The sequence below is a fragment of the Haliotis rufescens genome, unplaced genomic scaffold, assembly GCF_023055435.1.
Source record: "Haliotis rufescens isolate VD_foot unplaced genomic scaffold, xgHalRufe1.0.p SCAF_6, whole genome shotgun sequence".
Classification (NCBI taxonomy): domain Eukaryota; kingdom Metazoa; phylum Mollusca; class Gastropoda; order Lepetellida; family Haliotidae; genus Haliotis; species Haliotis rufescens.
In genome coordinates, this window is record NW_025964334.1 from 46,340,350 (window position 1) to 46,368,303 (window position 27,954).

The 27,954-nt window shown below is 41.6% G+C and overlaps 1 protein-coding gene across 2 annotated transcripts; it reads left to right on the forward strand.

Annotated features, from left to right (window-relative positions):
• LOC124142911 (dynein axonemal intermediate chain 7 homolog) lies at positions 1-27,813 on the forward strand. 2 transcript variants are annotated; one of them, XM_046511624.2, is made up of 20 exons: positions 19-104; positions 1,856-1,923; positions 6,406-6,496; positions 7,278-7,369; positions 7,543-7,647; positions 9,033-9,173; positions 9,551-9,631; positions 11,308-11,477; positions 12,133-12,287; positions 12,410-12,525; positions 12,776-12,893; positions 18,553-18,696; positions 18,879-19,029; positions 20,150-20,256; positions 20,467-20,633; positions 21,569-21,658; positions 25,787-25,858; positions 26,105-26,254; positions 26,760-26,861; positions 27,291-27,813. In XM_046511624.2, exons 2-20 carry the CDS (start codon positions 1,912-1,914, stop codon positions 27,426-27,428), a joined length of 2,202 nt encoding a protein of 733 aa, XP_046367580.2. In that variant the 5' UTR covers positions 19-104; positions 1,856-1,911; the 3' UTR covers positions 27,429-27,813. The 2 variants fall into 2 exon arrangements, with proteins under 2 accessions (XP_046367582.2, XP_046367580.2); XM_046511626.2 differs by lacking the exon at positions 1,856-1,923 and having other exon boundaries at positions 1-104.
• The last annotated feature ends 141 nt before the right edge of the window (positions 27,814-27,954 follow it).

The window sequence follows — 27,954 nt, forward strand, 5'->3', positions numbered from 1 at the left end:
GACATTAACGAAACGGAAACCCAGCGTTTCTGGCAGCTTGGTTGCTATCCAACAACAAACTAGAAAATTGATCACTTCTGCTCGTCGCACTACTCTTGGAAATGGTAATGACCAAGTCTGAATTTTGTTCGGTTTTGAATACAAACTATATAATCATTTACCTGGGATGTTTAATATCGTCCACATTTCTTAATTCAATTTATTTACTACCCGTGTTGCCAATGCAAGACGGTACATTCAAGACAATCTGAAGTCAGTGAAGAATCATATGTGCACGAATTTGACCGGTATGATGCCGTCATGTTACCATGAGACAAATATTTAATTAATGTTTGATGGTACATTAGATATGATGTTTGCATTCATATCGAAGGAGCCGCGAATGTCAATGTTGTTACCTTTGTTTCAGTGCGAAGTTGACGAGTTCATACTTCAGTGCATTCTGAGATATTATTCTTTAATTACATGTTTTATTTTGCAGCTGTTCTTTTCTGATTTTTATGTGCATGTACTAGCGCTATCAGGCTCTACTTACATTTACAGTTTGGGTGGTGGATGGGGGTTAGGTGTATGTATGGTTAAAGATCACTTAACTCTCAGTTAAGGCCAGTTTAAAAAGATAATTGTTTCTCGTGACTGACAGGGTGGGGAGGGAGGATTGCATTTTTATTTTTTTTATTAGTATAAAAGTAAACTTGATTCTTATGTACCATGTAATATCTTAGGCTCATGCCCCTTGTGAATCTGACACATTTGTTTCTGTATTAAGGGTGTGGCAGTGGTAGGGGGTGACCGGTCATGAGAAACAACAAACTTATTCTAACAAGCCTCCAAAGTAGCTCTATATTTGTAGCAGGAGCTTCCTGGGCAAAACTTAATTTTTTGTTTCCTCCATCTACATTGGATGAAACATCACATTTGGGTGAGAGGAACAAAAGAAAATCCTTTTGAAGGAGCTGAGTAATCTTGATGAAATGTATATGCATCATAAATACTTTATGGCTTTGTGTACACTTTGTTTCTCTACCACTTGTAGATACATATTTCCAATTTGCAGTGTAGTCACTGCTTTTTATCACAAATCAAGACATGACCTGTTTCAGGTAAGAGGGAAACAATTGAATGTGCAGACCAATGAGCACTAAGATTACATCACAAGAACATCAATATGTCTCATGCATTGTGTACAAGAACTATGTATCAGTAGTCATCTTCTCTACACATTGCTCATCATCTTCCCAAGGCAAGGGAGTTAACTGACTTTAACCGTCCAGTTTCCACCCTTCCCTTACAAGGCTGGAATGTTAGAGTGTGGAAATATGTGCAATATTAATGGCCTATTGTTATTTATTATTATGACACAGTCTCATTCGTTGATAAATAAACATGACATAACTACAAGCTGTCGTTCATCATGCAGAAGATGTGGGCTCGATTCCCCACATGGGTACAATGTGTGAAGCCCATTTCTGATGCCCCCTGTCAAGATGTTACTGGAATATTGCTAAAAGTGGCGTAAAACGATACACACTGCACCACAACTGGGACATATGTATTTATGGGTGATTGAGGAACATATTGTGTATCCAAAAAATATGCAATGATATGTATGATGAATTCATTTATGAGTAACTGAAACCTTTCTCCATACAGCTTTTTCTCTGGTTTCAAATCTATTGATTTGACTGGTTCTACTTGGTGACATGTATTAGAAAATCATATAGTTCATATTCTAATTCTTATGTGTGTATTTTGTGCTTCAGTGCACTGAAGATGTTCATTTCAATGTGCATACACTGTATCCTATATTGTTTCAATGCACTAATGTGTTTTTATTTGATTGCATGCAATTCAGGAAAGTAGTTTTTGAGACATTTGTGAAAATCCAAGCGTCTCACCCAATCAATCACAATGGCAGATGAGGTCAGTAATGAAGTGTGTGCTATAGATGTTTTGGAATGGGAAAGATGAATTGTTTGACATTGCATAGTGGTGAAACTGTAGCAGTAGTCAATAGATGTTATTTGTCTTGAGAATGTTTGTTTGAAATATAGACTTGTTTAGATTCAAATTAGCAATTGTCACAACACTTCACTAAAAGATACACACCACAAACATGAGAATGGCTGGTGTGTTAGCTGCTAAAAATGAAATAAATGTAATGCATGTCATGTCATTCAGTTCACATGTTAAAAAATATTTGTTCTTGCAGTCAATACCCAGTAGGAGATTTTAACAGTTAAGAGACTAAAATTACACAGTTGGTTTTTTGACTGTTGCTATTTGTAAATTTTAAGTTGCAATTATTTCAAGTTTATAAATGGTAACTGGAAGACTTCAAATCCCCAAGGAACTTGACATGGTCTTCAAATATGCAGCCTTTTCAATATGAGACAATTGCTTATTGGAAGGGCCAAACTAAGTTGATCCAATATTTCTTCACAAATCTTGCCACACATTTTAATTTTAAAATAATTTTGTTTGTCATTTCCATCGAAACAATTGAGACTTATAATCATTTGAAGGTTGAATCTCTTTCAAGAGTTTATCTCAAAACTGCAACATTTCTTACCCAAAAGCATCAACTGTTTCAGGAATTGTTTTTTCTTAAGTCAACCCAACCTGAAATTGATCTATAAGTGTACTATGATAGTTTTGCCATTTTAAACTTTATCATTTTTTTTGCTATAAAGTACATAGAAATATGGAACCATTTCACATGCACAAGGTTCAATATTGTGTTATTTGTAAAAAACTTACATCACGATGAAATAGGGATGGCCACAGAAGCGTGATACTTGACAGTAGCAGTCCCGGAATGAAACACCTATACAATGACCACACAGACAAGATTGCACCAAGTCTATTTTACAGTTGTGCATGACAAATTTGATGATAGATAGGAAGAAGCCAATCAATCAGCCAGATTAAATATAGGACATGGTTCAAGCTTGACATTGATCAAACTATGAATTATTATGAGTGAATGAAGCGTTAGTATCAGTAGTCATGTTACTATTGATGATTTAGTGTAAATAATGAATTATATTATGAAGATAATGATTTGCTGAACAAGCATTGCCTACAGTTTCACTTTGTGCCAACTAACCTCATCCAGCGTGACACACATTAATGATATTGCATTAGTTTTGTTCATTGCATGGTGCCAGTTTCATTTTGGTTTGCTTTGCGTGTTGTATTACAGGTGCACAGATTTACTACTGACAGTGGTGGCAGTCATTCTAATAGATGTTGCTTGAGTTACAGTATAGCATGACAAATGACACTACCAAATTCATGTGATGGTGATCTAGTTGAGCCGAAAATGGGAATGTCCCAAAAGATGTTACACCTAACATGTTACACATGTTACCCAAAAGATGTTAGGGGCGGTCAGGTAGCCTCGTGGTTAAAGCGTTTGCTCGTCACGCCGAAGACCCAGGTTCCAATCCCGACATGGGTACAATGTGTGAAGCCCATTTCTGGTGTCCCCCGCCATGATATTGCTGGAATATTGCTAAAAGCGGCGTAAAACCATACTCACTCACTCACTCAAAAGATGTTACACCTAACATGTTCTGTTCTATCATAGCAGTACTTTGTGACATTAACAAATGTGATTTATTGCAATAAACTTTTATTTTAAGCTTGATGGACAACATGCAGAAATATCTTTTATGTACAATTTTACGAAATGAGATTTAAGAAAATGTCCTGATAACAGTTTCAGTCAAAAAGCAATAATGTGATTGATTCATAAGATCACGTGAGGATACTTGGGTTTGTTGTGTATGTAGTGTAAATATGAAAAACAGATTAATTACAACTTGATAAATATGAAATATTTATTTACAGTTATTGAATAATTAGTGGCAAGTTAGCAATATGATCATACTATTTTAGTTTATACATTTTTTACTGCTTTGGTGTGATCCAGGGTTCCACCCCATAAAGCAATGTTAGTGCTATGACTATTGTAAGTCTGTGTTAAAGTATGGGCTTCACCATCATCTTAGCGCAATGACTATTGTAAGTCTGTGTTAAAGTATGGGCTTCACCACCATCTTAGCGCAATGACTATTGTAAGTGTATGTTAAAGTATGGGCTTCACCATCATCTTAGCGCAATGACTATTGTAAGTCTATGTTAAAGTATGGGCTTCACCATCATCTTAGCGCAATGACTATTGTAAGTCTATGTTAAAGTATGGGCTTCACCATCATCTTAGCGCAATGACTATTGTAAGTCTATGTTAAAGTATGGGCTTCACCACCATCTTAGCGCTATGACTATTGTAAGTGTATGTTAAAGTATGGGCTTCACCATCATCTTAGTGCAATGACTATTGTAAGTGTATGTTAAAGTATGGGCTTCACCACCATCTTAGCGCAATGACTATTGTAAGTGTATGTTAAAGTATGGGCTTCACCATCATCTTAGCGCAATGACTATTGTGAGTCTATGTTAAAGTATGGGCTTCACCACCATCTTAGCGCTATGACTATTGTAAGTTGTCCTACAAAGTAGCATTAGTATCTGACAGGAGAAGTTTATGGTGTAACTATGGTAACTGTCTCCTAAGGCAATCCAAAGTACTCTTAGGTAAATCCATTTTTAGAGTTCTCTCATTGACAATGGCAGGTGAATCACAAAACCAAAGTAATGAGACTTCTAGTTAATACGTATCATAGAGACATTTGTATGAAACCTTTTTGTTGAGTACATTTGTTTACAAATATATGTCATGTACCTGTGCTAACAACAACCCCCACAGACTCAGTGAAACATATGCTATTTCATTTGTGTAAAATATGATATTCATATTTTCATAGAAATATGATATTTCATTATTTAATTCCTATAAACTGTTGATGCTGGATTAAAGTGACAGCATACATAAATGAAGTAAATATCTTTTTTCAAACATGTGTATCATATAAATTGCTCTTAAGGTTGCATGCTAAAGTACTGTCGGAAATGCTAGAAAAATGCTCTTCTCGCTTCAATTAGTATATACAAATCATAGGACTATGAAAATACCATATCCAAATAACGGAAATCTACCTAATCTAGCCTAACCTAACTGACACTGTGATTGGCCTAAAAAGGTACTTTTACAGGTAAAATGATGATAAACTTTGTGTGTTGTCATGCATGTATGAAACAGCTAGCCTATAGCCTATTACCCAACACGTGTCTCAAGGCGACGTCCCCCCACCCTGCCTGCCCATTCACACAGACTACAGTGATTTGTATTGTAACGGAGTCGCATGCTCATATTTCTACAGTCCGTTTCACACTTCCCTCATTGGACTTAGAATATATCTGAACTTGCTGTTTTCATTTGAACTATTCTCCTGTAAAGTTGTCGATAGGACTCCTTGTGACTGAAATGTCAAACCACAGATAGGCAGATTGATAGTTACTTGATATTTCAATAGCAACAGTCTGTGAATCATTTCTATCTTGTTTTAACAGGCAAGAGGTATTTATTTTCCTAGCTTTTCTGACAGTACTTTAGGTTACAGAACCAGGTAAGAAGAGGCTGTATCAACAAATGATGGTTAATTGTGAGGGTACAGGTCAACATGCAGGTAGTGTATGGTTGTGTTGGCCTGCTGGAAGTATTCCAATATTGATAACCAACTCCTTCAGACGTCCTTTCGCCTTCCTTGATAATCCAGTGTATTATATCACTATTGTAATTCCATAATTACCTTGGACCAATGTTCCAGCATAGCTTCATTTTTAGTCAGGCTCAACTGCGTCTTGACCGCATACTAAAAATTGACAGTTAATCAAATGAAACTGTTTTTTTCATGAAGTAGCAATATCACCAGTATTTAATTCAATTTTAAACTTGGAATGTCATGTAGACTTCCCTCACCATGTCTTGTCTTAATACTCAGGAAAATATCTTTTCCTGCTAAAGTTCATTTAGATTTGTTTAAATATATGCTGAACATGTTTATTGGTTGTTGATTTCAAGCTTTGTCTGAGTGGAATAATAAGTTGGTGATAAGACTGATGAAGATGGCAATAAGACAATAAGGCAATAAATGTCAATGCTGAATGGGTCCAGGACCCAGGTTATGTATCAAGATATAATGGATGTACATTGGATGATAGAGGACACATTTTCTCTGAAACTCACTTTTTTGTTGTAATGAACAAGGATTACAGAGGTTGTCTATGATCAGAACTGTCAGACTATCACACTAACTGAATAAAACAATAGGTACTGAAATAATTATTTTTATGATGTCCTTAATTACTTTCCCATAACAGTAAAGCTGATACCATATTGTGTGTCTGAGTGAAGTGAGTATTGGAATGTACAGGGAGGTAAGAATGTTGTACTGTTTGAGAGGGTCAGTGGGTAAGTGTATCCTGGTCTCGTTGAAGCCACCAAAGAAAGATGGAAAGAAGAAGCTGACCAAGGCTGACAAGGAGAAGTTGAAGCGGGAGGAAGCTGAACGCAAGGCACAGGAGGAAGGTGGGTGGATGTCGCATTCTTCTCAATGTCATTAACATCAGTTACTCGATAGCTCTCTGCATTAAGATCTGACCAACCCTCAGCCTCTATAAAAGGTCATGTCAGGTGAGGTTCTGTGGGTTCTTGAACCAATCAGATGTGAGCCTTCTAAAAGGATTTGGCTTCATTCCTTTGCCATTTCAGTTTGGAAATTTTGTTCAAATCATGGGGCTCAGAAATGACAAGGTGTATAAAAATGTCCACAACAGTACGATAGTGCTGATTTGGAACTGCCCATTCATGTTCATTATTGGGATACAGAAATTGAATACACTAGCTGCTCTAAATGCTTTGCTAACTCATTCCAAGAATTTTAGATGCCTTGTCAAACTGGATGATCAGGAAGGTTACCCAATGCAACCTCCTATGGAAGGGTTTTCAGATTGTCATGTAGAAAGCTATTGAATGGACTGTAATGGAGTACACAATTTGATCATGTTGATTTAAGTGAGATGATTAACTTCATGATCAAACACAGAAGTCTTGAAGACAGATTTGTCCAATACCGGTTGATCCATTATATCCCATTATGCACATTGTAACACTGCTGCGACCCTATTCTCCTTATCCAGCCGACGTACACACTCTCCCTTCTAGCGCCATACACATCTCTCTAGGAAGTCGGACCATGTGACAAGCATGGAGAGTTGATTGATCATGTCCTGCTCAAGGCTTGCTACCCCTCACTGTTGTACTTACATAGCTGGTACAAAGCTCAATGAGAACAATATTATTGTTGCAGAGGAAGCAAGGCTTCAAGCTGTGGAGGAAGAAAAGAAGAAGAAGCAGCAGGAGAAGCTTGAGGCAGCGGAGAGGAAGAAATTGGAAAATGAGGTTTGGGATTTCACTGGTTTAATTTATCGAATCAAGTGAATGAAATAGTACTTGAAAATTGATATTTTGATGTAGAAAGTTTACTTGAGATTAAACTTTGGCTAAATCCATACTCACTCACTCACTCTTGGTTTGATTGTATTGGTTCACCCAATGCCTGTGTTTATGTACAGGAGAAGAAAGTGAGGAAGATCCAGATGGCGGAACTGGTGGACATTCTACAGGGGAACCGGAACAATTTACAGAGACTGCACGATGACCGCAGGAAGAAGGCCAAGGTCAGTCTATGTATCTTTTTGTTACCTAGTTTATGGGTCCCCCAACCCCCCTAAAAAAAAATCACATATTTTTTAGGATCAAATACTGTATGGTTTTGGTGAAAAAACAAGTAACAGGGGTCTACAAAAATGGAACAGGTTTGATTTTAACGTGTTGATTACATGCAAGCAAGTTTTGATTACATCCATCATCACTGCTTCAAAGGTTTCGTATACACTGTCTTTCCACCACCCATGAATACATACCACTAACGTGCGATGTTGTAAGGACGTGTGTATGTTTTTAAGTCGGCTGATGACTCACTAACTCATTAGGCAATTGACCTTTACCCTACCCTATGACTGAACTGTGTGCGAACCCTGCCATTGCGTTAGATTGAAGCAATGTGTGGATTAGATCACTGCAAGGCTATCACCGGTATGAGAAGTATCCTGGTTTTGTACATTGTAATCCGAGCACTCATTGGTCTGAGCCCTCACTGGCTTCCCTCTCACTTGATCTAGTAAGTGCCTTGAGTTGTTTCCATGCTGCATCTACACCACAAAGTGGTCCTTCCTTCCTTCCACTAGCCTTTATCAAAGCCTAGTTTCCACCCTTGCCATTTCAAGCCTACTTTTCTATGATAAATTATGAGAAGACTATCACATATATAGATAGTCCAATCTGAGAACGTTTTACAAAATCAACATCCGTGTTCCAAAAACATTGTAGCTTTTATATAGCCACCATCATCGCCTGTCGAATGTGCATTCAAATTATTCCCAAAATTAAGCGAAGACTAATATTTTCGAAGTGATTCAAAGTTTTCAAACAACTGGCACAAGTACCTTAATATATTTGGGTTTTTTTTAAATCTCAAACAACTAAATGCTTATCGCAGTGACTGAGATGCAGTGCTATTTTCAGAAGACCCCTGCTTTGTGTTTCATGTTTCCTTGTTGCAGTGTTACTTGATATTGTGTAGTCACACTAGTCTGCCAAAATTTGGCTGTAAAATGTATCGTTACTCAGGATTTTATCATGACTTACAAAAGTAGGGATCCAGGGGACCCTAAAAATTAATTTTAAGGGTTCTTGCAGGCAATATGAGGGTCCTGTAGAGTAAAGAAATGGTAGTATACTGTACGTTTTTGATCGAATGTCACTTTCATCACAAGGGACAACTTGTTTTTGACACGGGGTGTATCCACAATCGAGCCCCAAAAGTAGGCTTGAAGGTGGAAACTAGGCTTTAGGGTTGGCAAGTGGACACTCTTGCTGCGGAAAAGATAAAAGTGGTCATATGTATCCACGTTACGATGGAGGGACGTAGTGTATACAAACCTGGTGACATTGATGATGGGTAAGAGCCTGCATGTAGAGTTGATGACTGACTGTGTTCCAGTGGGCGCGGTACATGAGATGTGATGGCTCCCCAGACCCCACCATCCCAGGAGAGATCAACACCTACATCAACCTCCGATTGGAGGAGACGACTCGCACACTCCCAAAACTTGTACTCAAGGACACAGAACAAGACCTTTCAGTAAGTACATGGGAAGCATCTTGTCCATCATTTCATTGTAGATGCTGGTTATGTTGTAAGGTGCTACACTTAACTTTCAACGCTTATGTCTTTTGATGTCAGTAAGTGAGATACAGTTGAACCTCACATAGTATCTAGAGTGACCGATTGATTTCTTAATTTAAGTCCATGGGCTAACAGCAAAGAAATGTTTTGTTTTTAAGTCCATGAGCTGAAGGGTTTAAGTGGATTTGAGGTAGTAATTTTGGTGGGTGAATGTATGCTACACAGTAGTTTCATACAGTGATTGTGGTCGTTTGTGATTGACCTTAAGAACCATACTCCACTTGTTACGACATTCTGAATGACACCATGTCACAGCCATGTTTGTGTTTCAGCTGATAGCTGAGTTAGAGTACATGCTGGCAGACACCCCAACCGAGGAATTGACAGACAGACAGGTAGCAGAGTACAAGGAGGTAGGTGATACCCTCACATATACAGTCTTTATACATACATGTACAGGCTATATCCTCACATATACAGTCCTTATACATACATATACTCACATACACAGTCCTTATACATACATATACTCACATACACAGTCCTTATACATACATATACTCACATACACAGTCCTTATACATACATATACTCACATACACAGTCCTAATACATACATATACTCACATACACAGTCCTTATACATACATATACTCACATACACAGTCCTAATACATACATATACTCACATACACAGTCCTTATACATACATATACTCACATACAGTCCTTATACATACATATACTCACATACACAGTCCTTATACATACATATACTCACATACACAGTCCTAATACATACATATACTCACATACACAGTCCTTATACATACATATACTCACATACACAGTCCTTTTACATACATATACAGGCCATTTGATCACATACACAGTCCTTATACATACATATGCTCACATACACAGTCCTTATACATACATGCACTCACATACACAGTCCTTATACATACATATACTCACATACACAGTCCTTACACATACATATACTCATTTACAGTCCTTACACATACATATACTCATTTACACAGTCCTTATACATACATGTACAGGCCATTTGATCACATACACAGTCCTTATACATACATTTACTCACATACACAGTCCTTATACAGGCCATTTGATCACATGCACAGTCCTTATACATACATATACTCACAAACACAGTCCTTATACATACATACACTCACATACACAGTCCTTATAGGCTTATACATACATATACAGGCCATTTGATCACATACACAGTCCTTATATATACATATACTCACATACACAGTCCTTATACATATATTTACTCACATACACAGTCCTTATACATATATTTACTCACATACACAGTCCTTATACATATATTTACTCACATACACAGTCCTTATACAGGCCATGTACTCGCATACACAGTCCTTATACATACATATACTCACATACACAGTCCTTATACATACATATACTCACATACACAGTCCTTATACATACATATACTCACAAACACAGTCCTTATACATACATATACTCACATACACAGTCCTTATACATACATATACTCACATACACAGTCCTTATACATACAAGGGATTACAACCTTGACCTATAATAATAGAGATATATGATCTACAGAAGCCCATGGCTGTTTTCATGATCGGGTGGTAATCTCTCTACCTACAGGAGGGGGCGGTCGGGTAGCCTAGTGGTTTAAGCGTTCGCTCGTCACGCCGAAGACCCGGGTTCAATTCCCGACATGGGTACAATGTGTGAAGCCCATTTCTTGTGTCCCCTGCCGTGATATTGCTGGAATATTGCTAAAAGCGGCGTAAAACCATATTCACTCACTCACTCACTCTACCTACAGGAATCTCAATCTCTGAATAAAATGTTAAAATTCAATGGGTGCTCTTACTTTTAAAATAACACTCCATATAATCTGTGCACCCTTAGGAAGGGTAATTTCTTTGTGAAAAACAAAAGATGACAATTCCATCATTTAAGTACATTGTACTGTGTTGGGATCCTAGTCTCCACCACAGACAGAGAGGTTTACTTGGCAATTTGCTTAGTTTCACTGTTCTGTGTAGACCATTGAGGAGATCCAGAAAGTGATCCGGGGTAAACTGGATGGGGCAGGCTTCCATGTACTGTGTGATGCCAGCACGATGCAGGACCCCGAGACGTACAATCTCCAGTTTGTTATCAAGAATCCAGAAATCCAGCTGTGCATCTGGGGAAATCTCAGCAAAAATCCAAGGTAAATCAAAACTTTAATTTTTTTTATTGTTGCCTCTCATATGAACAGTTTAACAAAAACAAGTTTCAGGGTTGTTTATAGCATTTGCCAACAGTGTACATATTGGACAAAAGGGTGTGAAGGACATAAAGCCTGTGTCTGCAGGATTTTCTTTGGCCATCACATAAACATAACATAATTTGTGAACTGGTCTTCATATTACTTCATGCGCCAGCTGACTGATGTGGAAGTCTAAAAATTGATGTGTCTTGGATGATGACATGCTTCTCACTTGATGGAGCAGCCCTGTCATTCACTCTGTTAGGATGCACAGGTGATCCAGTCATCTGAAGTGCAACAATTCGAGGTGGAGAGTCGCATCCCTTGGGCATGCCAGGAACCTATGAGCGTAGGTTCAAGTCCCGGTTTGCCAACGAGGATGTTTCTAGGTTGGTCAGCACTTTACCCGTGGTCGTGGGTTTCACCAAAGTGGTAAACATACAAGGCCTGCATTACTTCCGACTTTCTTCTCACACATTAAACTGACACACAGTTATATAACTGGAATACTGCTCAAAGCAGTGTTAAACCCAAAAATCTAACTCACTCACTCAGTATCTTGACTTTCACCTTTTATCAGAAATGACAAGAGCTTAATTCACTGTATTACTCCTAGGGTGAAGTCTTTTGAGTTCCGTGATGTTGGCATCACCTTTGACATCCCACGTGTGCTCGCTCTGTCGGACTGTGCATTCCGAGTTCTCATGACAAAGTATGACCACTTCTCCATGTACAGCAAGACCTACAGTCCTCGCATGAAGAAGAAAGAAGGTAACATCACCTTGTTTATCATAGTTTCATAACAGGTATCTTAAAAGAATTAACTTTAATGATGAGGACAACTGTTTTCATGATTCTTTTGTGTAAATTTGATGCCCTGTTGAAACTTTCAGAAGTTGTTCCTGAACCAGTTGAGGAAGTAGAAGAAAAACCAGAGGAAGAGGAGGAAAAGAAGGAAGGAGAAGAGGGAGGAGAGGAGGATGCAGAAGCAGGCAGGGAGGACACCGAGGTAATTGCTTCAAATCGGCCAAATGTCCAATATTCACCAAATCATTTGTTTACAATAAAGTTGACAGTTTACTGTAATAACCTGTGAAGGGAGTTTGGTAGGTCTGGGCCTCAAACCAGTGCCACATTTGCCCTATGACAGTTGTATGTCTATGTTAAACTATATGACTTACGACAGTCATAGGGCTGAGATCCCTCCACGGAAGCCACCACATTACTAGTGGAACAACATGGCTGTTCTCTTGCTTCAGGACCTTATGGCACAGCTGAGGAAGATGGAAGCTGGGGAGGAGGAGGAGGAACAAGATACAGAGAAGAAAGAGGAGGTTGAAGAAGAGGAAGAAGACTTTGAAGATCCTCCAACACCAGGTTAAAACAGAATCATAAAGCAGGGATAGACTAGGCCACTAGTCCGTTAGTCCGAGACTAGACAAAATCTAATGGGACAAGTTGTTTTCTCCCCAAATCTTGTTATTTTACATAAACCACAAATCTAAAATGAGCTGTGAACTAGTTCTATATCCACTGCATCTTAGGTCAAACTAATGTCACATATTGAAGTTTGACACCAGGAATTTAAAAAAAAAAATCAAATATTATGACATTACATTAAGTAATACGTTACCACTGTTATACCGAGGCTGTTGTCTCCCACAACTGCTGCTATAGCGAAATCTACCACAGAGATCTCAATTACCTCATGCAGCACGTGCGTAGCCACCTAGCTGCCATGTGACACCCTTCACTCTTGTCTCTTCGCTTGCTCCAGCAAGTTGTACAATAAACTGCTCAAGCGTTCCTGTTTCCCCGACCATTCGGTGATATTTATTACTGTTTATTCTCTCTAATAAACTGTGCTTTTACGGGGCGTTTGCTGTAACTACGCTTGGAAATATTTTCCCGCCAAAAGGAAATATTTTTCCCGCCCTTTTTTTCTATATACTTGCGGGGTGTCTCGTATGCACGTTGCGTCTTACGTTCCCCTGTTCTAGTATATCTTGGGTTTTTTACATCATTTATACCTCTCTATGTTATATGTGTATGTTCTATATTCGCATTGCTCGTTTATTTTCTGGTGAAAATACTCGTTTGTGACTATTTGTGGTGCGTGTGTTGTAACCATGTTTTGCTCTTTGTTCATAGAACAAACAAAATGTCTGACATGGATAATTTGCCGTCCTCCACCCCCTCTACCCCCTCAACCAGGAGCTGCGGGGTGTGCCGCAAGCGAGCGCTACCGGCTGTATGTGCAGTCCGTTTCCACCCCTGCGCGGGTACCATTACCACGGCTGCGGCGGATCCATTGGCGGCCCGTAAGCTGGCGGCCTTATCTCAGGATAGGCCGCTGGCTGTTCCGTCCACCGGTACGGCGGCGGCTCCCGTGGTCACCGGTCCTTCCCCGAACCGTTGCTCCCGCTATCGGTTAAGGACCGCGTGGCCATGGTTTATGACCTCTTTGAGGACATGCCACGGCCCCGGCCGGTACCGCGGGGAATCCACGGCTGTGGGTTCCTCTGAGGTATGCGATGAGTCTTCCGACACGGCTTTCCCCGCATCAACCTTGCTGCGCGGTATCAAGCCTTCCTTGGAGAATGCCTTCGCGGCGACCTCCGGTCGGGGTCTCTGGTTGCCTCCGACGTCGTGGAGAAAGGGTTTATTCCCGGTACATGACCTTGCCTTTCCCGAGGCTGGTCCTACCGCGGAGGCCCATGTTGAGCGGTTGGGTGTCCGTGCCCCAGCGGCTGCTATGGTAACGCAAGCTACCTTGCACCAGCTGGACGCCCTCGCTCAGCACTCCATGCTTGCCATGTCTCACGGAGACACTTACTTGGCTGCAGCGGCCAGTCTGGTCGAAGGTTCTCCCACGGACCATGACCAGCGCATTTACAACTGCCTGCTCAGTTTAAATGCTTCCCTGGAGTACGTTGCCGAGGACTCTCGGCACACACTTGCTCTTGTTGGGTCCCTGCATAGGCGCCTGGGTGCCACTCCTAACCGGAGCGCGCCCCAGGCTACTGGGAGAATTGGGAACAAGTGTTCGACCACCCGTGGGTGGTCAACACGATTCGGTACGGCTATCGGCTAGATCTCAAAGCGAATCCGCCGCTCACCGTTGCCCCGTTGGCAGGTTTCGATTCGGAAACCGATCTTCCCATCCTCGCCGATGCCATCAGCAGGTTGGTGGAGAAGGGGCAGTACGGGAGTTAACTCTACCAGAAATAACACCGGGGTTTTACTCCAGGATATTTCTCGTTCCTAAGAAGGACAGTGCCGAACTCAGAATGATTAACAACTTGAAATCGTTCAACGAGTTCTACCTGCGCAAGCCGCCCAAGTTCAGAATGTTGAGCTTGGCGGACCTGAAAGCACTGATCATGCCGGCCGACTGGCTCGCTTCGATCGACCTGAAGGATGCTTATCTGCATGTTCAGATTCACCCGGATCATCACAAGTATCTCAGGTTTGTCTTTCAAGGCAGGCACTACAAATGGGTTGTACTCCAATTCGGTCTTTCATCCGCTCCCTGGCTGTTCACCCGGTTAACCACCCCCATAGTGGGGTTCCTCCACCAGAGGGGTGTCCGGTACTTCGCGTACCTGGACGACTCGCTAGTAGCAAATCGAATGACGGACACCCTGTCACGCCATCTTGTTTTCGCACGTCGGCTCTTGGAGCAATTGGGGTGGATTATCAATCTCCCCAAGAGCAAGTTAACCCCTTCTCAGAACTTGCAGTTCATCGGAGGTCGGTTCAACACGGTGTCCCATCGCCTCTTTGTCCCCCCAGACCGGTGGCACAAGATTCAGGCGATGATTGCCAAAGTCTTAGCGGTGCAACAGACTGTTCACTTTTGGGAACAGCTGTTAGGGCTACTTGTATCAGCCCAGGACTGCACCAAACGGGGTCGTCTCCAACACCGCCCGCTGCAATGGTTTTTAATCCAGTTGTTAGCAACGGAGATGACCAGTGCGACCGTCGCCCTCCCGGATCGGCTCCGACCGCATCTGGAGTGGTGGACGGTCCCTTACAATGTCTTATCAGGAGTCTCTATGCGGCCCTACCGGGCCACGTTGAACCTGTATACAGACGCCTCTCTAGTGGGCTGGGGCGCCCATCTAGAGGGGGAGGTGAGCTCGGGGCTGTGGTGCGTAGACGAACTAGGTCTTCACATCAATTGTCTCGAGTTCAAGGCAGTGATCAACGCAGTCAATCACTGGAAGCATCGTCTCGTCGACGCCCGGCTCATGCTGGCGACCGACAACACGACGGTAGTGTCCTATGTGAACAAACTGGGGGGAACCCACAGTCACTCGCTACTCGATCTCACGTTTGAGTTTTACGCTCTGGTGGACAGTGTCCAGTGCCAAATAAGCGCCCGTCACATCCCAGGTGTGCGGAACGTACTGGCCGATGCTCTATCAAGGCCTCAGGATCCGAGCCCCACAGAGTGGATGCTGAACCCAGTAGTGTTTCAGTGGCTGTGCGAACGTTTGGGTTGTCCGATGGTCGACCTGTTCGCAACGCGGTTCAACAATCAACTCCCGTTGTTTGTATCACCAGTCCCGGACCCGAGGGCCATCGATCACGATGCTCTCGCGTTAGACTGGACAGGCTTGGACGCTTATGCTTACCCGCCGACAGCGTTAATACCACACATTCTAAGCCGGCTCCGAGGAGTTCGCTGTCGAATGTTACTGATCACGCCCATGTGGCCGAACAGATCGTGGTACCCCGACTTGCTGACCCAGGTCACGCAGTCGCCACTTCCACTGCCTGTGAGACCGGATCTCTTGATCCACCCTCACACCCGTCAGCTTCATCCAAAAGCAGGGCAGTTCAATCTGCACGCGTGGATGTTGTCACCGAGAGTCTGAGGAGTAAAGGTTTTTCTCGCCGGGCGTCTCGGGCATACGTTAGTATGCATCGTGATTCTACCCAGAAGGTGTATAATGCACGTTGGGTTATTTTCACGAAGTGTTGTTGTAAACATCACATTCATTCGCCAGATAAGGTATCTGTGCAGGATATTGCTCGTTTCATGTCTCATGGGGGTTCCATTGCCAACTATGTCTCGTCCGTTGCTACGGTACGGGACGTTGCTATGGGTACCAGTCTCTCCAAAGAGCCGGTGATACGGGGTATTATCAAGGGTTTCAAACAGCACGATCTTAAGAAGGGCCGCCTTCGGGCAGCGGCCTGGGATCTTTCCCTAGTGTTGCAATCACTTACGGACTCTCCGTATGAACCCTTGCATAGTGCTTCGTTCCGGCATGTGACTTGGAAAACAGCATTTCTCCTCTCCTTTGCCACGGCGGCATGTGTATCCGAAATTCATGCACTCGATGTCGCCAAGGTACGATTCGATAGGGGTGACGATGGAGCGGTCCGCCTGGGCCTGCTCATGGGCTTCGTCGCCAAGAATCAGAGAATCGGGCAAACGGAGAGAGAATTCACTGTAAGATCACTCAAAGAAATCTTACATCCTGCTGATACTGAGGACAGAGCGCTGTGTCCGGTTAGGGCCCTTAAGTATTATCTTAAGGCTTCGAATGAACGTAGACAAGGGCGTGACCGTCTGTTCATATCGTGTAACCCTAATCGCACGGTTGACATAACTCGCAACTCGATTGCGTTGTGGCTTCGTTCTGTCATCAATCTGGCGTACCGGTCTCGGGGGTTACCGGTCTCGGGGGTTACTGGTAGCGGGGTCAAACCTCCACGAGATCAATGCCCTAGCGGCAACATTTGCCCTACACTCGAATATCTCTATTTGCAGAATATTACGAGGTTGTTACTGGCGTTCTGACTCGGTTTTTGCCAATCATTACCTCAAACAGGTCGCTGATGCCATCGTGGAGAGTGTGCACCGTCTTGGCCCGCGGATCGCGGCGCAAGCGGGCACCTAAGGGGTGTGCCCAGCGCAATTCCGAACTCCTCAGGCGTCAGACCTTGCACGGTGGTCAATCTGGGTCGACTCCAATGTTCCCACTGCCGTGGGTACAGGAGTTGGGGTCCCGCAAACCAGCGCACTCACACCACAGGTGAGGGCGGCTTTTTGTGTGCTTTGTCCTTATTTGTATTTTGACAATTATGTATTTAATTGTCTGTCGTGTATCCCAACCTTGTGATGCATGCTTACAAATACTGGAATTAGGTCACGCGCCTAATGCATACTTTAAGTAGGCTTGCTCTGGGATATACGGTCTGAATGAAATTAATTTCCCTCTTTTCGACTGTTTAACCTGATCTAAGATTAAGCTCACGCGGATACAGTGTTCTCATCCGCTGCGGCGATGAAATACTTATCCAGTGGGGCCGTTTGGAGTCACCAATCGTTTTGGCAATGACGATTGAGCCTTACGGTATGCGCTTGACAGTGCTTTGGTATTCCTATAGGGTACAACTAGCTAGGTGCATGCGCATCGAGTGCTTCCGCCTTGGTGTTTACTTCCGCTGGTCGGAAGGAACGCTAGCAGTCAGGATTCGGGTTGTAGGTGCTCCCCACCGCCTACTGTGGTAGTCAGCCTCGGTATAACAGTGGTAACGTATTACTTAATGTAATTTGTAGAATTTTCCTATTCGGAATATTCTATAAGTAATACGTTACCACTGGGCTGCTGACCGCCCGTCCATCCCCCGAGCACTTGCTCTCGCAAGAGACAAGAGTGAAGGGTGTCACATGGCAGCTAGGTGGCTACGCACGTGCTGCATGAGGTAATTGAGATCTCTGTGGTAGATTTCGCTATAGCAGCAGTTGTGGGAGACAACAGCCTCGGTATAACAGTGGTAACGTATTACTTATAGAATATTCCAAATAGGAAAATTCTACAAATTTCTGAGAATGAGTCCAATGAATATGGGTCATAAAAGCAACTTAAACATCACATGGTTGATGTTGGTATACATTTTTTTAGTATATCCATTTGTATTCATCTGTGATAATTATTTTCATAAACAATATTCTTGTGTATCAAATAATGTCAGATTCTAATAGTGTTTGTGTTATCAATGTTTATATGTTATTCAGAACCTCCTGAGTGGGAAGACTTCGAGGAAGATGATGATGTTGTTGACCTGAGAGCCTATAACGTCCTGGGCGGAGTTTTCAGTTTTGACCTCATGGCCCTGCCTCCGCAGCCGAAACCCGTTAACAATTGGACTATTACTAGATGTGAGTAAATGGGTAAATTATACATATCAACAGAGTCTAGAATCTCTAGGCATGTTTTCTGAACTGGATGCTTCATGTCAATATGGAACCTGCTAATTATATTCCACTACTATTTCTTTCAATTTGACTAAAAATACAAGATAACCTGATAACATGAATGGACTATCTGGACTCTATTTCAGTGATGAACCCTCCACAGATCCAGCTGATTGATTATGTGGCAGAGCTGCCTTCACTCGCTGCCACCAATGGCCAGACAAAGGACCAGAAGGACACACAGACACAGGAGAAGGACAAACGAGATGAGAAGCCTCCCATAGCTGTCACCATCAAGTAGGTGGAACACAGAAGTATTGAGACTATGACCTCTAATGTCTGTATATCTCCCTAGCCATAGTATTTTCTGCCATTGCCAAGAGAGAGTAAGGTTTTTTACCTATTTTAGAAACATTTCAAGAATCTCACAGCGTGTAACTCCAAGAATGGACATATTGTTCACGTGGGGATCAAACCTTGATACAGACTTTGACCTGTATGATATTACTATAAACCTGTCCTTGATATAACTGCAGCCTGTACTTGAGATGCCTGTTTTTAGTCCCCTGAGGATGTCAACTGACTGACACAACTGTAACCTGACTGACACAATTGTAACCTGACTGACACAGCTGTCACCTGACTGACACAACTGAAACCTGACTGACACAGCTGTAACCTGACTGACACTACTGTAACCTGACTGACACAACTGTAACCTGACTGACACTACTGTAACCTGACTGACACAACTGTCCCCTGACTGACACAGCTGTCACCTGACTGACACAACTGTAATCTACAGCTGTAACTTACTGACAACTGTCACCTGACTGACACAACTGTAACCTGACTGACACAACTGTAACCTGACTGACACTACTGTAATCTGACTGACACAACTGTCACCTGACTGACACAGCTGTCACCTGACTGACACAACTGTAACCTACAGCTGTAACTGACTGACACTACTGTCACCTGACTGACACAACTGTAACCTGACTGACACAACTGTAACCTGACTGACACTACTGTAACCTGACTGACACTACTGTCACCTGACTGACACAACTGTCACCTGACTGACACTACTGTAACCTACAGCTGTAACTGACTGACACTACTGTCACCTGACTGACACAACTGTAACCTGACTGACACAGCTGTCACCTGACTGACACAACTGTAACCTACAGCTGTAACTGACTGACACTACTGTCACCTGACTGACACAGCTGTCACCTGACTGACACAGCTGTCACCTGACTGACACAACTGTAACCTACAGCTGTAACTTACTGACACAACTGTCACCTGACTAACACAGCTGTCACCTGACTGACACAACTGTAACCTACAGCTGTAACTGACTGACACAACTGTAACCTGACTGACACAACTGTACCTGTTGCAGGTTGCCATCAGATGTGATGTTCCAGGAGGAGCCCCAGGTAGTTCGGTGGGATGAAGACAAGAAACACTGGAGGCTGGACGGATTCTCAGACATTGTCTACAATGATGGTAATGCAGGATACACAGATTAGTTTACTTTGTATACCATAGCTTTACTAACTTTACCATTGATTCTCTTCAGATAGCAAGTTGTTATTTCACAGCAGCTTCCAAACAGCCGTTTTCACCTTATTGCATTCCTGATGGAACCAAAGATAGACCATCCACATGAATTCAATATGTGGCAACATGATTAAAAAATTTCATTTGCTGTTTCAGAGAGCCGGACGTTTGGTTTTAAGATGTACAAGTTTGGCATTATGGCACTGATACAGGAGACACACATCAACATGCCATTCCAGTCTTGGGAGCTCCGTCCCCGGGCAGTCAACAAGGCCGTACTCTCCATCATTGCAGCCATTGTGGAGCTGGATATTGAGATAGAGGTCAGGTGTATTTCGTGTAGGATCTCAGTAGGCCATGAAGTCAATGTGTTTCACATCATGTTTGGACCCCCATGGGGATTCCAGGCTAGAGTTGTCTCAAGCAATTTATGCTGTTTGTAAGAAGCCACTTATTGAACTTAATGATCAGACTCGGGGAGTTGGTTTATAGCATGTCGTCGTACCCCAACAGCGTGGACTGTTACTACTAATATCAATCATGGGATTGTCTGGGCCAGACTCTATTACTTCCAGTTTATTACAAGCTGCTGCCACATAGATGGAATGATGTGGCGTGTGGCATTAAACAACTCACAAACAAGACATCAAGTGCGGGGCATTTAAGAAATACATGCTCCTGAATGATTGTTTTAGGGCGTTCATTAAGTTGGGTTTTTTCAACCTTTCCTCGCCTTTACTATGCTACAGTGGATCCTAACAGTAACTTTGAAATCGCATTCTGTCTCAGGAGAAACCAATTCTTTCAAGAGAACCATTTTCTCATAGCCTTCTGTCTCCAGGAAATATTTTAACTGCTTTCTGAAACAGTACAATGAATTGAATTTTTAATTTATAATCCCAACAGTTACATATATAAATAGAACAGATTATGATCATGCGAGTTGTGCATCTGTTACAACTCCAGCTCATGACAATGTTCTGTGAATTTGATTTCCTTGTAGCCTCATGGTGTGACATTATACAATGTGAATGTATTAACGGATTCCATAGTAGTCAAGACAACCACAGGAATCTGAAGTTCTGATTAAACAACTATCAGACTATGGAACACCTCTCTAACTCTCTATGAACATGTAGAGACTATTAAGATTGCTCTGTGACAACAGGTCAAAGGCCCTTTACCCTTTGACAGTTAATCCTGACATGGACAGTTTTTGCCTTCACAATTCACTGTACTGTATTACTTCACTTTTCAGAATTCAATGTGTTGTTTGAGCAGCTCGTTTGAAGATCCAGCATTGAGTCATCTCAAGGGGCAGATGATGACTCCAACAGACTTGATCCAAGTAAAGTGCTTATCTATCTTGTACAGAGTATTAGAATACAGTCATAACAGTTTCAATTTATGTGAGTGGCAGTAAGAACTGGAAGTCGTCATGTGAAGTTTCATTCAAGTTTTCAGTAGCGAGATAGCCTAGTGGTTACAGCATTCAGTGTGCGAGCTTAGCCTCAATTTTGTAATTGATATCTTTTCCCGTAAAAACCAAGCCTCGTTCTCAAGTGCGACCTACAAACAGTAAATACAATTTGCTAGCAGATGACATATTCACTCTATAGTCTCTGTCAACTGGAGTTTTTAAACAGAGGTTTCTACTGAAACAACTTTTTTGTACTTTTATTAGCTTTCCATGTTACAAAATATATTCACTGGATATTAATGCTTTTCACCTGGATAATAAGGTTTATTCATTTCATGATGAGGATCATCTTTTTTTAAATTGTCCCAACTGTATGCATACCTGACAAGGACGACATTGGCTACCATTATGTTACGATGTCTTACATTTTTCTCAGGAGGAATGCCATTATTTTTTCTTTTGTTTCTATTTTTTCTGACTTGTTGGATGGCATAAATGCACATATATTCACAAGATGCAAAATTCTACTAGCGTTTAAACTTCTATATAATATCAATGCATACACAAGCCTTATTGGTATAAATGTACTCTTGATATTTTCCACTTGAAAATTCATTAGTTATAGAGGTGCCAGAATTCCAATATGTTCATACCTTTCTTGACAAATCTCCAGTGGTGTCACTTGGAAGTCGCATCATGATAAATAGTAAGTAAGAGACTGGTGTTCCAAGTGAGTTCCAAGAAAATAACAGTTGAAACACACAATTTAGCCATGACCGAGCATAAAAATGCAATAGCCAAGGTATAATCCAAAAGTAATCGTCCACCACAACAGTAAAAGAAGTATACTGCTACAGCAGACGATAGGTTTGAGCCAATCATTTTACTGATAGAGGTCACGTGACTAAAATCTTGACAACTTCCGGTGGTGTGAAGGGTTACTTTCCCTAATTAAAACTAACAAACCAATACATATTTGAGATTTAAGTTCTGATTTATTTAAGTGCAAATGTCTGTTGAGTGTGATAACACTGACAAACTATGTCCAGACAGCTTAAGACAGAGGGCCAAATGTCAAACACCACAACCTGTAAACCATCAGTTTAGACCCTTGACACACAAATTAGTCCCTCAATGACATATCAGTCAACTCAAATTTAAACAAACGGTGTTAAACTGCCCTAAAGTAACATATCTGTCACTAGAATGTGATGCTATCAGTAAGATGCCAGATTTATTTATGTTTCTGGCCGCTCTGTGTGGGACTTCTTGGTCACTTCGGGGGGGGGGGTGGGGTGGGGACTGGGGACTGTCTTTTATCCAATTAAAAACATGTTTACATTTGTAGCTCCTCCTGTTTTAAGTTGGATATAGTAAGCTTAGTGATCAGTGATTGCAGGAAACATAGGAATTGGCCCCTCCTCCCTTTAAGATAGATGGAACCCATATTTTTGTGAATGACTTCTACCCTGTGAGAGAATATTTTGAGGTCACGTGACTTCAATAAACATGTTCTCACAGCCTCTACAGTGCATGGATGGGTTATATTTAGGTATTATTTTGGTAAATTGACATATGTGGAAATGGGAAATATATGAAAACATTACATGTACATATAGGATTTGTAATAAAAGGTTTATATGAGGTAGGTGTAGAGCCCAGGATTTTTCACTTCCTGTGACAGGGGCTGTGACGTCACTATGGGGCCTTTAGCATTGAATCTATTTATAACCTGTGTGAAAGCGAGGCTTGGTTTTCATCTATTAGCGGTAACATAGCCTGAGCTCGCACACTGATTGGTTAGTTCATCATGCAAGAGACCCAATTTCCCACATGGGGGGGGGATGTGTGAAGCCAGTTATCTGCCACCTTGGTTGAAGTAGTGCTGTCAGTAGTGTTACACCAAACTCACTTAGTTTTTGGAATCAGACCCTAGTTTGGGAGTTTACCTTATTGCATGCTGTGAACATCTTCCTGAGGCAAGGGAGTTAACTGACAGTAAAAGTCCACTTTCCACACTTGCAAAACTAGACTGGAATTTCTGGGCTCGTTCTTGCCTCCACCAGTGGCTATAATGAGTTATGTCCCTTCTATGTCCCTCCCATTGACCAATCAGATTCCACCTCCTCATATCACTTGCATTTGCTTCAAACCAAATGGCGGCGCCCAGTCAACACGATCTGATCGGTAATAGAAATCTATGTTCTGATAAAACGGGTCTTACTTCGTGAAGTGTATCAAAACATGTGAGCACTTGGATTAAAAACATCAAAAGATTTGGAAAATATCTGTTGACACCGAGTTGGCGGTACAAATGCTTTGCAAATCCTGCAAACAGCCTAAATCTGCACACCAGTTTACTAACCAGATGTCAATGTCGCTAGTCCAGCCAAAATATGACTAACTCCATAATTCAAGCCAAGTTCAGCAAGGGTGGAAACTGGACTTTTATAGTCAGTTAACTCCCTTGCCACGAGAAGATGGCTGTGAAGGGTGATTAAACTTGTTAGGATTGAACATGTGTGAGGTATTTAGCATAGACATACATAGGTTATTAACTGACACTCAAGCTCCAAGTCAATATGTACTCATTGTCTGCATAATTCACACACCCTCTCTATACAGGTGTGAGTTTTAGAGAAAAATAGTGTGTATCAAGCCTGTCTCTCTCAGCTTTCTGGGGTAACAGATGGCAGCTGACTAAACAACTGAAGCAATCGAAATTCTTTGTAATGAAAGTACTCAACCCAATATATGTCCTTGGTGCTCGTCACAGTTAAACCAAAGGGTGCTCACATGGATACTGAGATAATGGGGGATGCTGAAAACATTCAGTCTCTGGATATGACCGTTACACCACAGTACCACCATCCATTCCATCACAATAATATACATGGTAGTGTACAGTTTAATTAACATGCATGCATAACATGCGTACCAGCAACCATTCCATCACAACAATATACATGGTAGTGTACAGTTTAATTAACATGCATTCACCACATGCATACCACCATCCATTCCATCACAATATACATGGTAGTGTACAGTTATATAATTAACATGCATTCACCACATGCATACCACCATCCATTCCATCACAATATACATGGTAGTCAATCTCATAAAAATCAGATCTTAGTTCTCGCTACCGCTAAACAAAGATCTGAGGACATCCCATTACAGGTCATGTCAGACCGACCTTGCGCGAATTTTGATCGACAAATGGAATGACTGAGAAGAAGTCGACATTAGCCAATCAGAAGGCAGCTTACTCATGCTTTACGGCACTAATTTCAAATTGGCGACTACGCTTCGATTAAAATTCTCCATTAACATTCTGGAATGGCGAATAGATGGTCTAGATTGTATCGAACTATCGTTCGGAATACCCCGTGTAAAATGTTTTCGAGGATGCATGATTAGAAATCACATTCCGACTGTCACTTTCATGATCTGGTAAGCAACGCTGTTATTGGTCGGATGAAAGGTCGTTCTGACGTGACCCCTAATGGGATGTCCTCAGATCTTTGTTTAGCGGTAGCGAGAACTACAATCTGATTTTAATGAGATTGCATGGTAGTGAACAGTTCAATTAACATGCATTCATTCAGTGAGGGATCTATGATTTGGCTACATTTGTAATGGGAGTGCTTGTAAGTGAAGTGAAGTAAAATGGGGTTTAACGTCGCATTCAAGATTATTGCACTTATACATGTATAGGGACGTGCATGCCATGTGTGGCTGCTTGTACTTGTCCTGACTAATGCCGATTTTATATTACTAGCCTACTGAAATACCATGCTGCAGTTGAACATGAATACCCCACTCAGACAGTGTATTCTGACTCCGAGCTTACCAGTCCTTGTTTTAGCCTCTTTATCATCATTTGGTGTGACGAGGTATGGTATCGAACCCCAACCTTCCATTCTCTGAGCGGGCGCTCTACCACTAGGCGGTCAGGATTGCTTGTAAGCAAATATAGTACATTCATGAGAAATGACACTGTGTGTGTCGTTGATGTATACTCATGCTTTCCACCTGACTTGTTTCCAGAGTTTGAGGAAAGCTGGTGTGAATGTCTTCCCCTCTGAAGACTCCTCCAAGTACGTCAGCATCCAGAACAAGGTAGGTGCTGCTGAACCAGTACAGATTAAGTTATCATTATTTAAACAAGAACTTAGAATGATGTGTCAATATATTTCCTTTGTTGAATTGAATAGTTCATCTCAAGGACTGTGTCAACCCAGTTCACTTTGTGCATATTCACCTTCTGAACCCGTCCGAGAAAGTCCAAGTTGTATTGTCTTCAGCATAGTGTGGTAATAAATCTCAATTCCTGCTCAACCCTGATGATGCCTGTACATGTTCCAGCATGCAGTGTTGGAGTCGCGGACGTATGAGCAGATAGCTCTTACTGCATCAGCCATGGCGTACTCCTGGTCCAAGTGGAACCAGGACAAGGAGAAGGACCAGATAATCTTCCAAGGCTCCGAACATCTCAACAATGAGCGGTTGTTGGAGGTCTAGTTTGCCACACATCATTCTTAACTCTACTTCACTCTATATCTTGTGGTCATAATTGCGAAACAATACATTCAGATAAAATGTCATCCTAAAGGATTAGGAAAGTAAAATTGGGCACAACTGGTTTTGTTTGTTTGTTTGTTTGACGCCGCACTCAGCAATATTACAGCCATATGACGGCGGTCTGTAAATAATCAAGTCTGGACCAGATGATCCAGTGATTGATTGACATAGAACATAGATCCATGCAATTGGGATCAATGACATGATCAACTAAGTCAGCGAGCCTGACCACCCTATCCCGTTAGTTGCCTCTTACGACAAGTTTAGTTGCCTCTTACGGCAACTTTTTTTTATTTTGATCATTGTTTTCTACATAAGAACAAGTCCCCTGATGAGGATTTAGGTTTGTGATAAGTCCCATTTTTTACATACATCTTGTCCAGTGTTCTTCACAGTATTCTAGGACAACCATCCCAACATGTATATTTATTTGTTGCAGGAGGACTGGACTCTGTTCCAGGCTAGCAAGAGACAGGTGAAGCAACTTACGATGACAGAGTTTGATGAGGTGTTCAGCGAGGAATCAAAACATCCAGGAACTGTAAGTAGAAATTTCCTCACTTACAAGTGTTCCCAAAGTATTAATTATTGCTTTTGGGATGACCAGTGTACTACACTATACAGTACACACTATTTTAAACTGATTACACACTCAAATTTACAGCTAAATGGTTCTAGTTCCCTGTTTGCACAGGCATGGTAGGTTAGAAAAATGCCAACAGCAAAATTCAACCACCAGAAAAACATAACCTTCTGTCTATACTACACAGGGTTGCTCAACTTTTCTGTTATCTTATTTTGTTATCCTGTAATGATTTTGCATTCAGGCTTCGTTGATAGCAGGATTGCTTGATAGGAAACAAGTCTTGCACATCAGAATTGTTGACATGTCATTCTGCTGGTGTTTAGCTGAAGTAATACTGGGAAGATATTCACTCACTCTTTCATGGCGTTGCTTGTGTACTTCCAGTTCAAGTCAAATCTGTACCATCTGATTGTGGACACAGCGTCCGAGGAAGCAAGGGACAGGATCTTCAACTCCAGCTATGAGTTTGTGGATTGCGTTAAACAGTTACTGGAGGCAACCAAAGTACTGACTTACTCGTAAACTCTCATTGTTAACTACTTCAAGCAGAGCTCTATGTGCTCAGAATCAAACATCTAAATGAAAACAGTATCACAAAACGATTGCATCTTCCTAACATTGACCATGTCTGAGGATTCAAAGTATTCTTTGATGTATCACAACACTGAAAACTTGTCACGTCTCACAAAATGAAGAACTTTCCATTCGATACATATATGTTCAGTGGGACTTGTTTATCACGTGATGAAACTGGACAGATTGTATCAGTCAGTGCAGAACAATAAATATTTAATATTGAGCTGTCATGGGTGACTTTTTCACTTCAATAATAAGACAGAAATACATTTCATATAGTATTATTTGTACATATCATGTTTAACTGTATAAAGTTCACAAGTTGATATGATCTTGACTTTTGTTTTCTTTTATAATAAGTTGTTCCGTGGCGGGTGTTGGTACCCAATGAATATGTCTGTCACTGGCCAAAGGAATGAGCAATTCTTGAAACATTATATAATCATACTTCTGTTGCTGAGCATCGGGCATT

Coding starts and splice junctions, on each gene's coding strand:
- LOC124142911 (XM_046511624.2), top strand. Junction 20,634..21,568: donor AGCTGGATATTGAGATAGAG/GTCAGGTGTATT, acceptor TTCACTTTTCAG/AATTCAATGTGTTGTTTGAG. Junction 26,862..27,290: donor AATCAAAACATCCAGGAACT/GTAAGTAGAAAT, acceptor GTGTACTTCCAG/TTCAAGTCAAATCTGTACCA.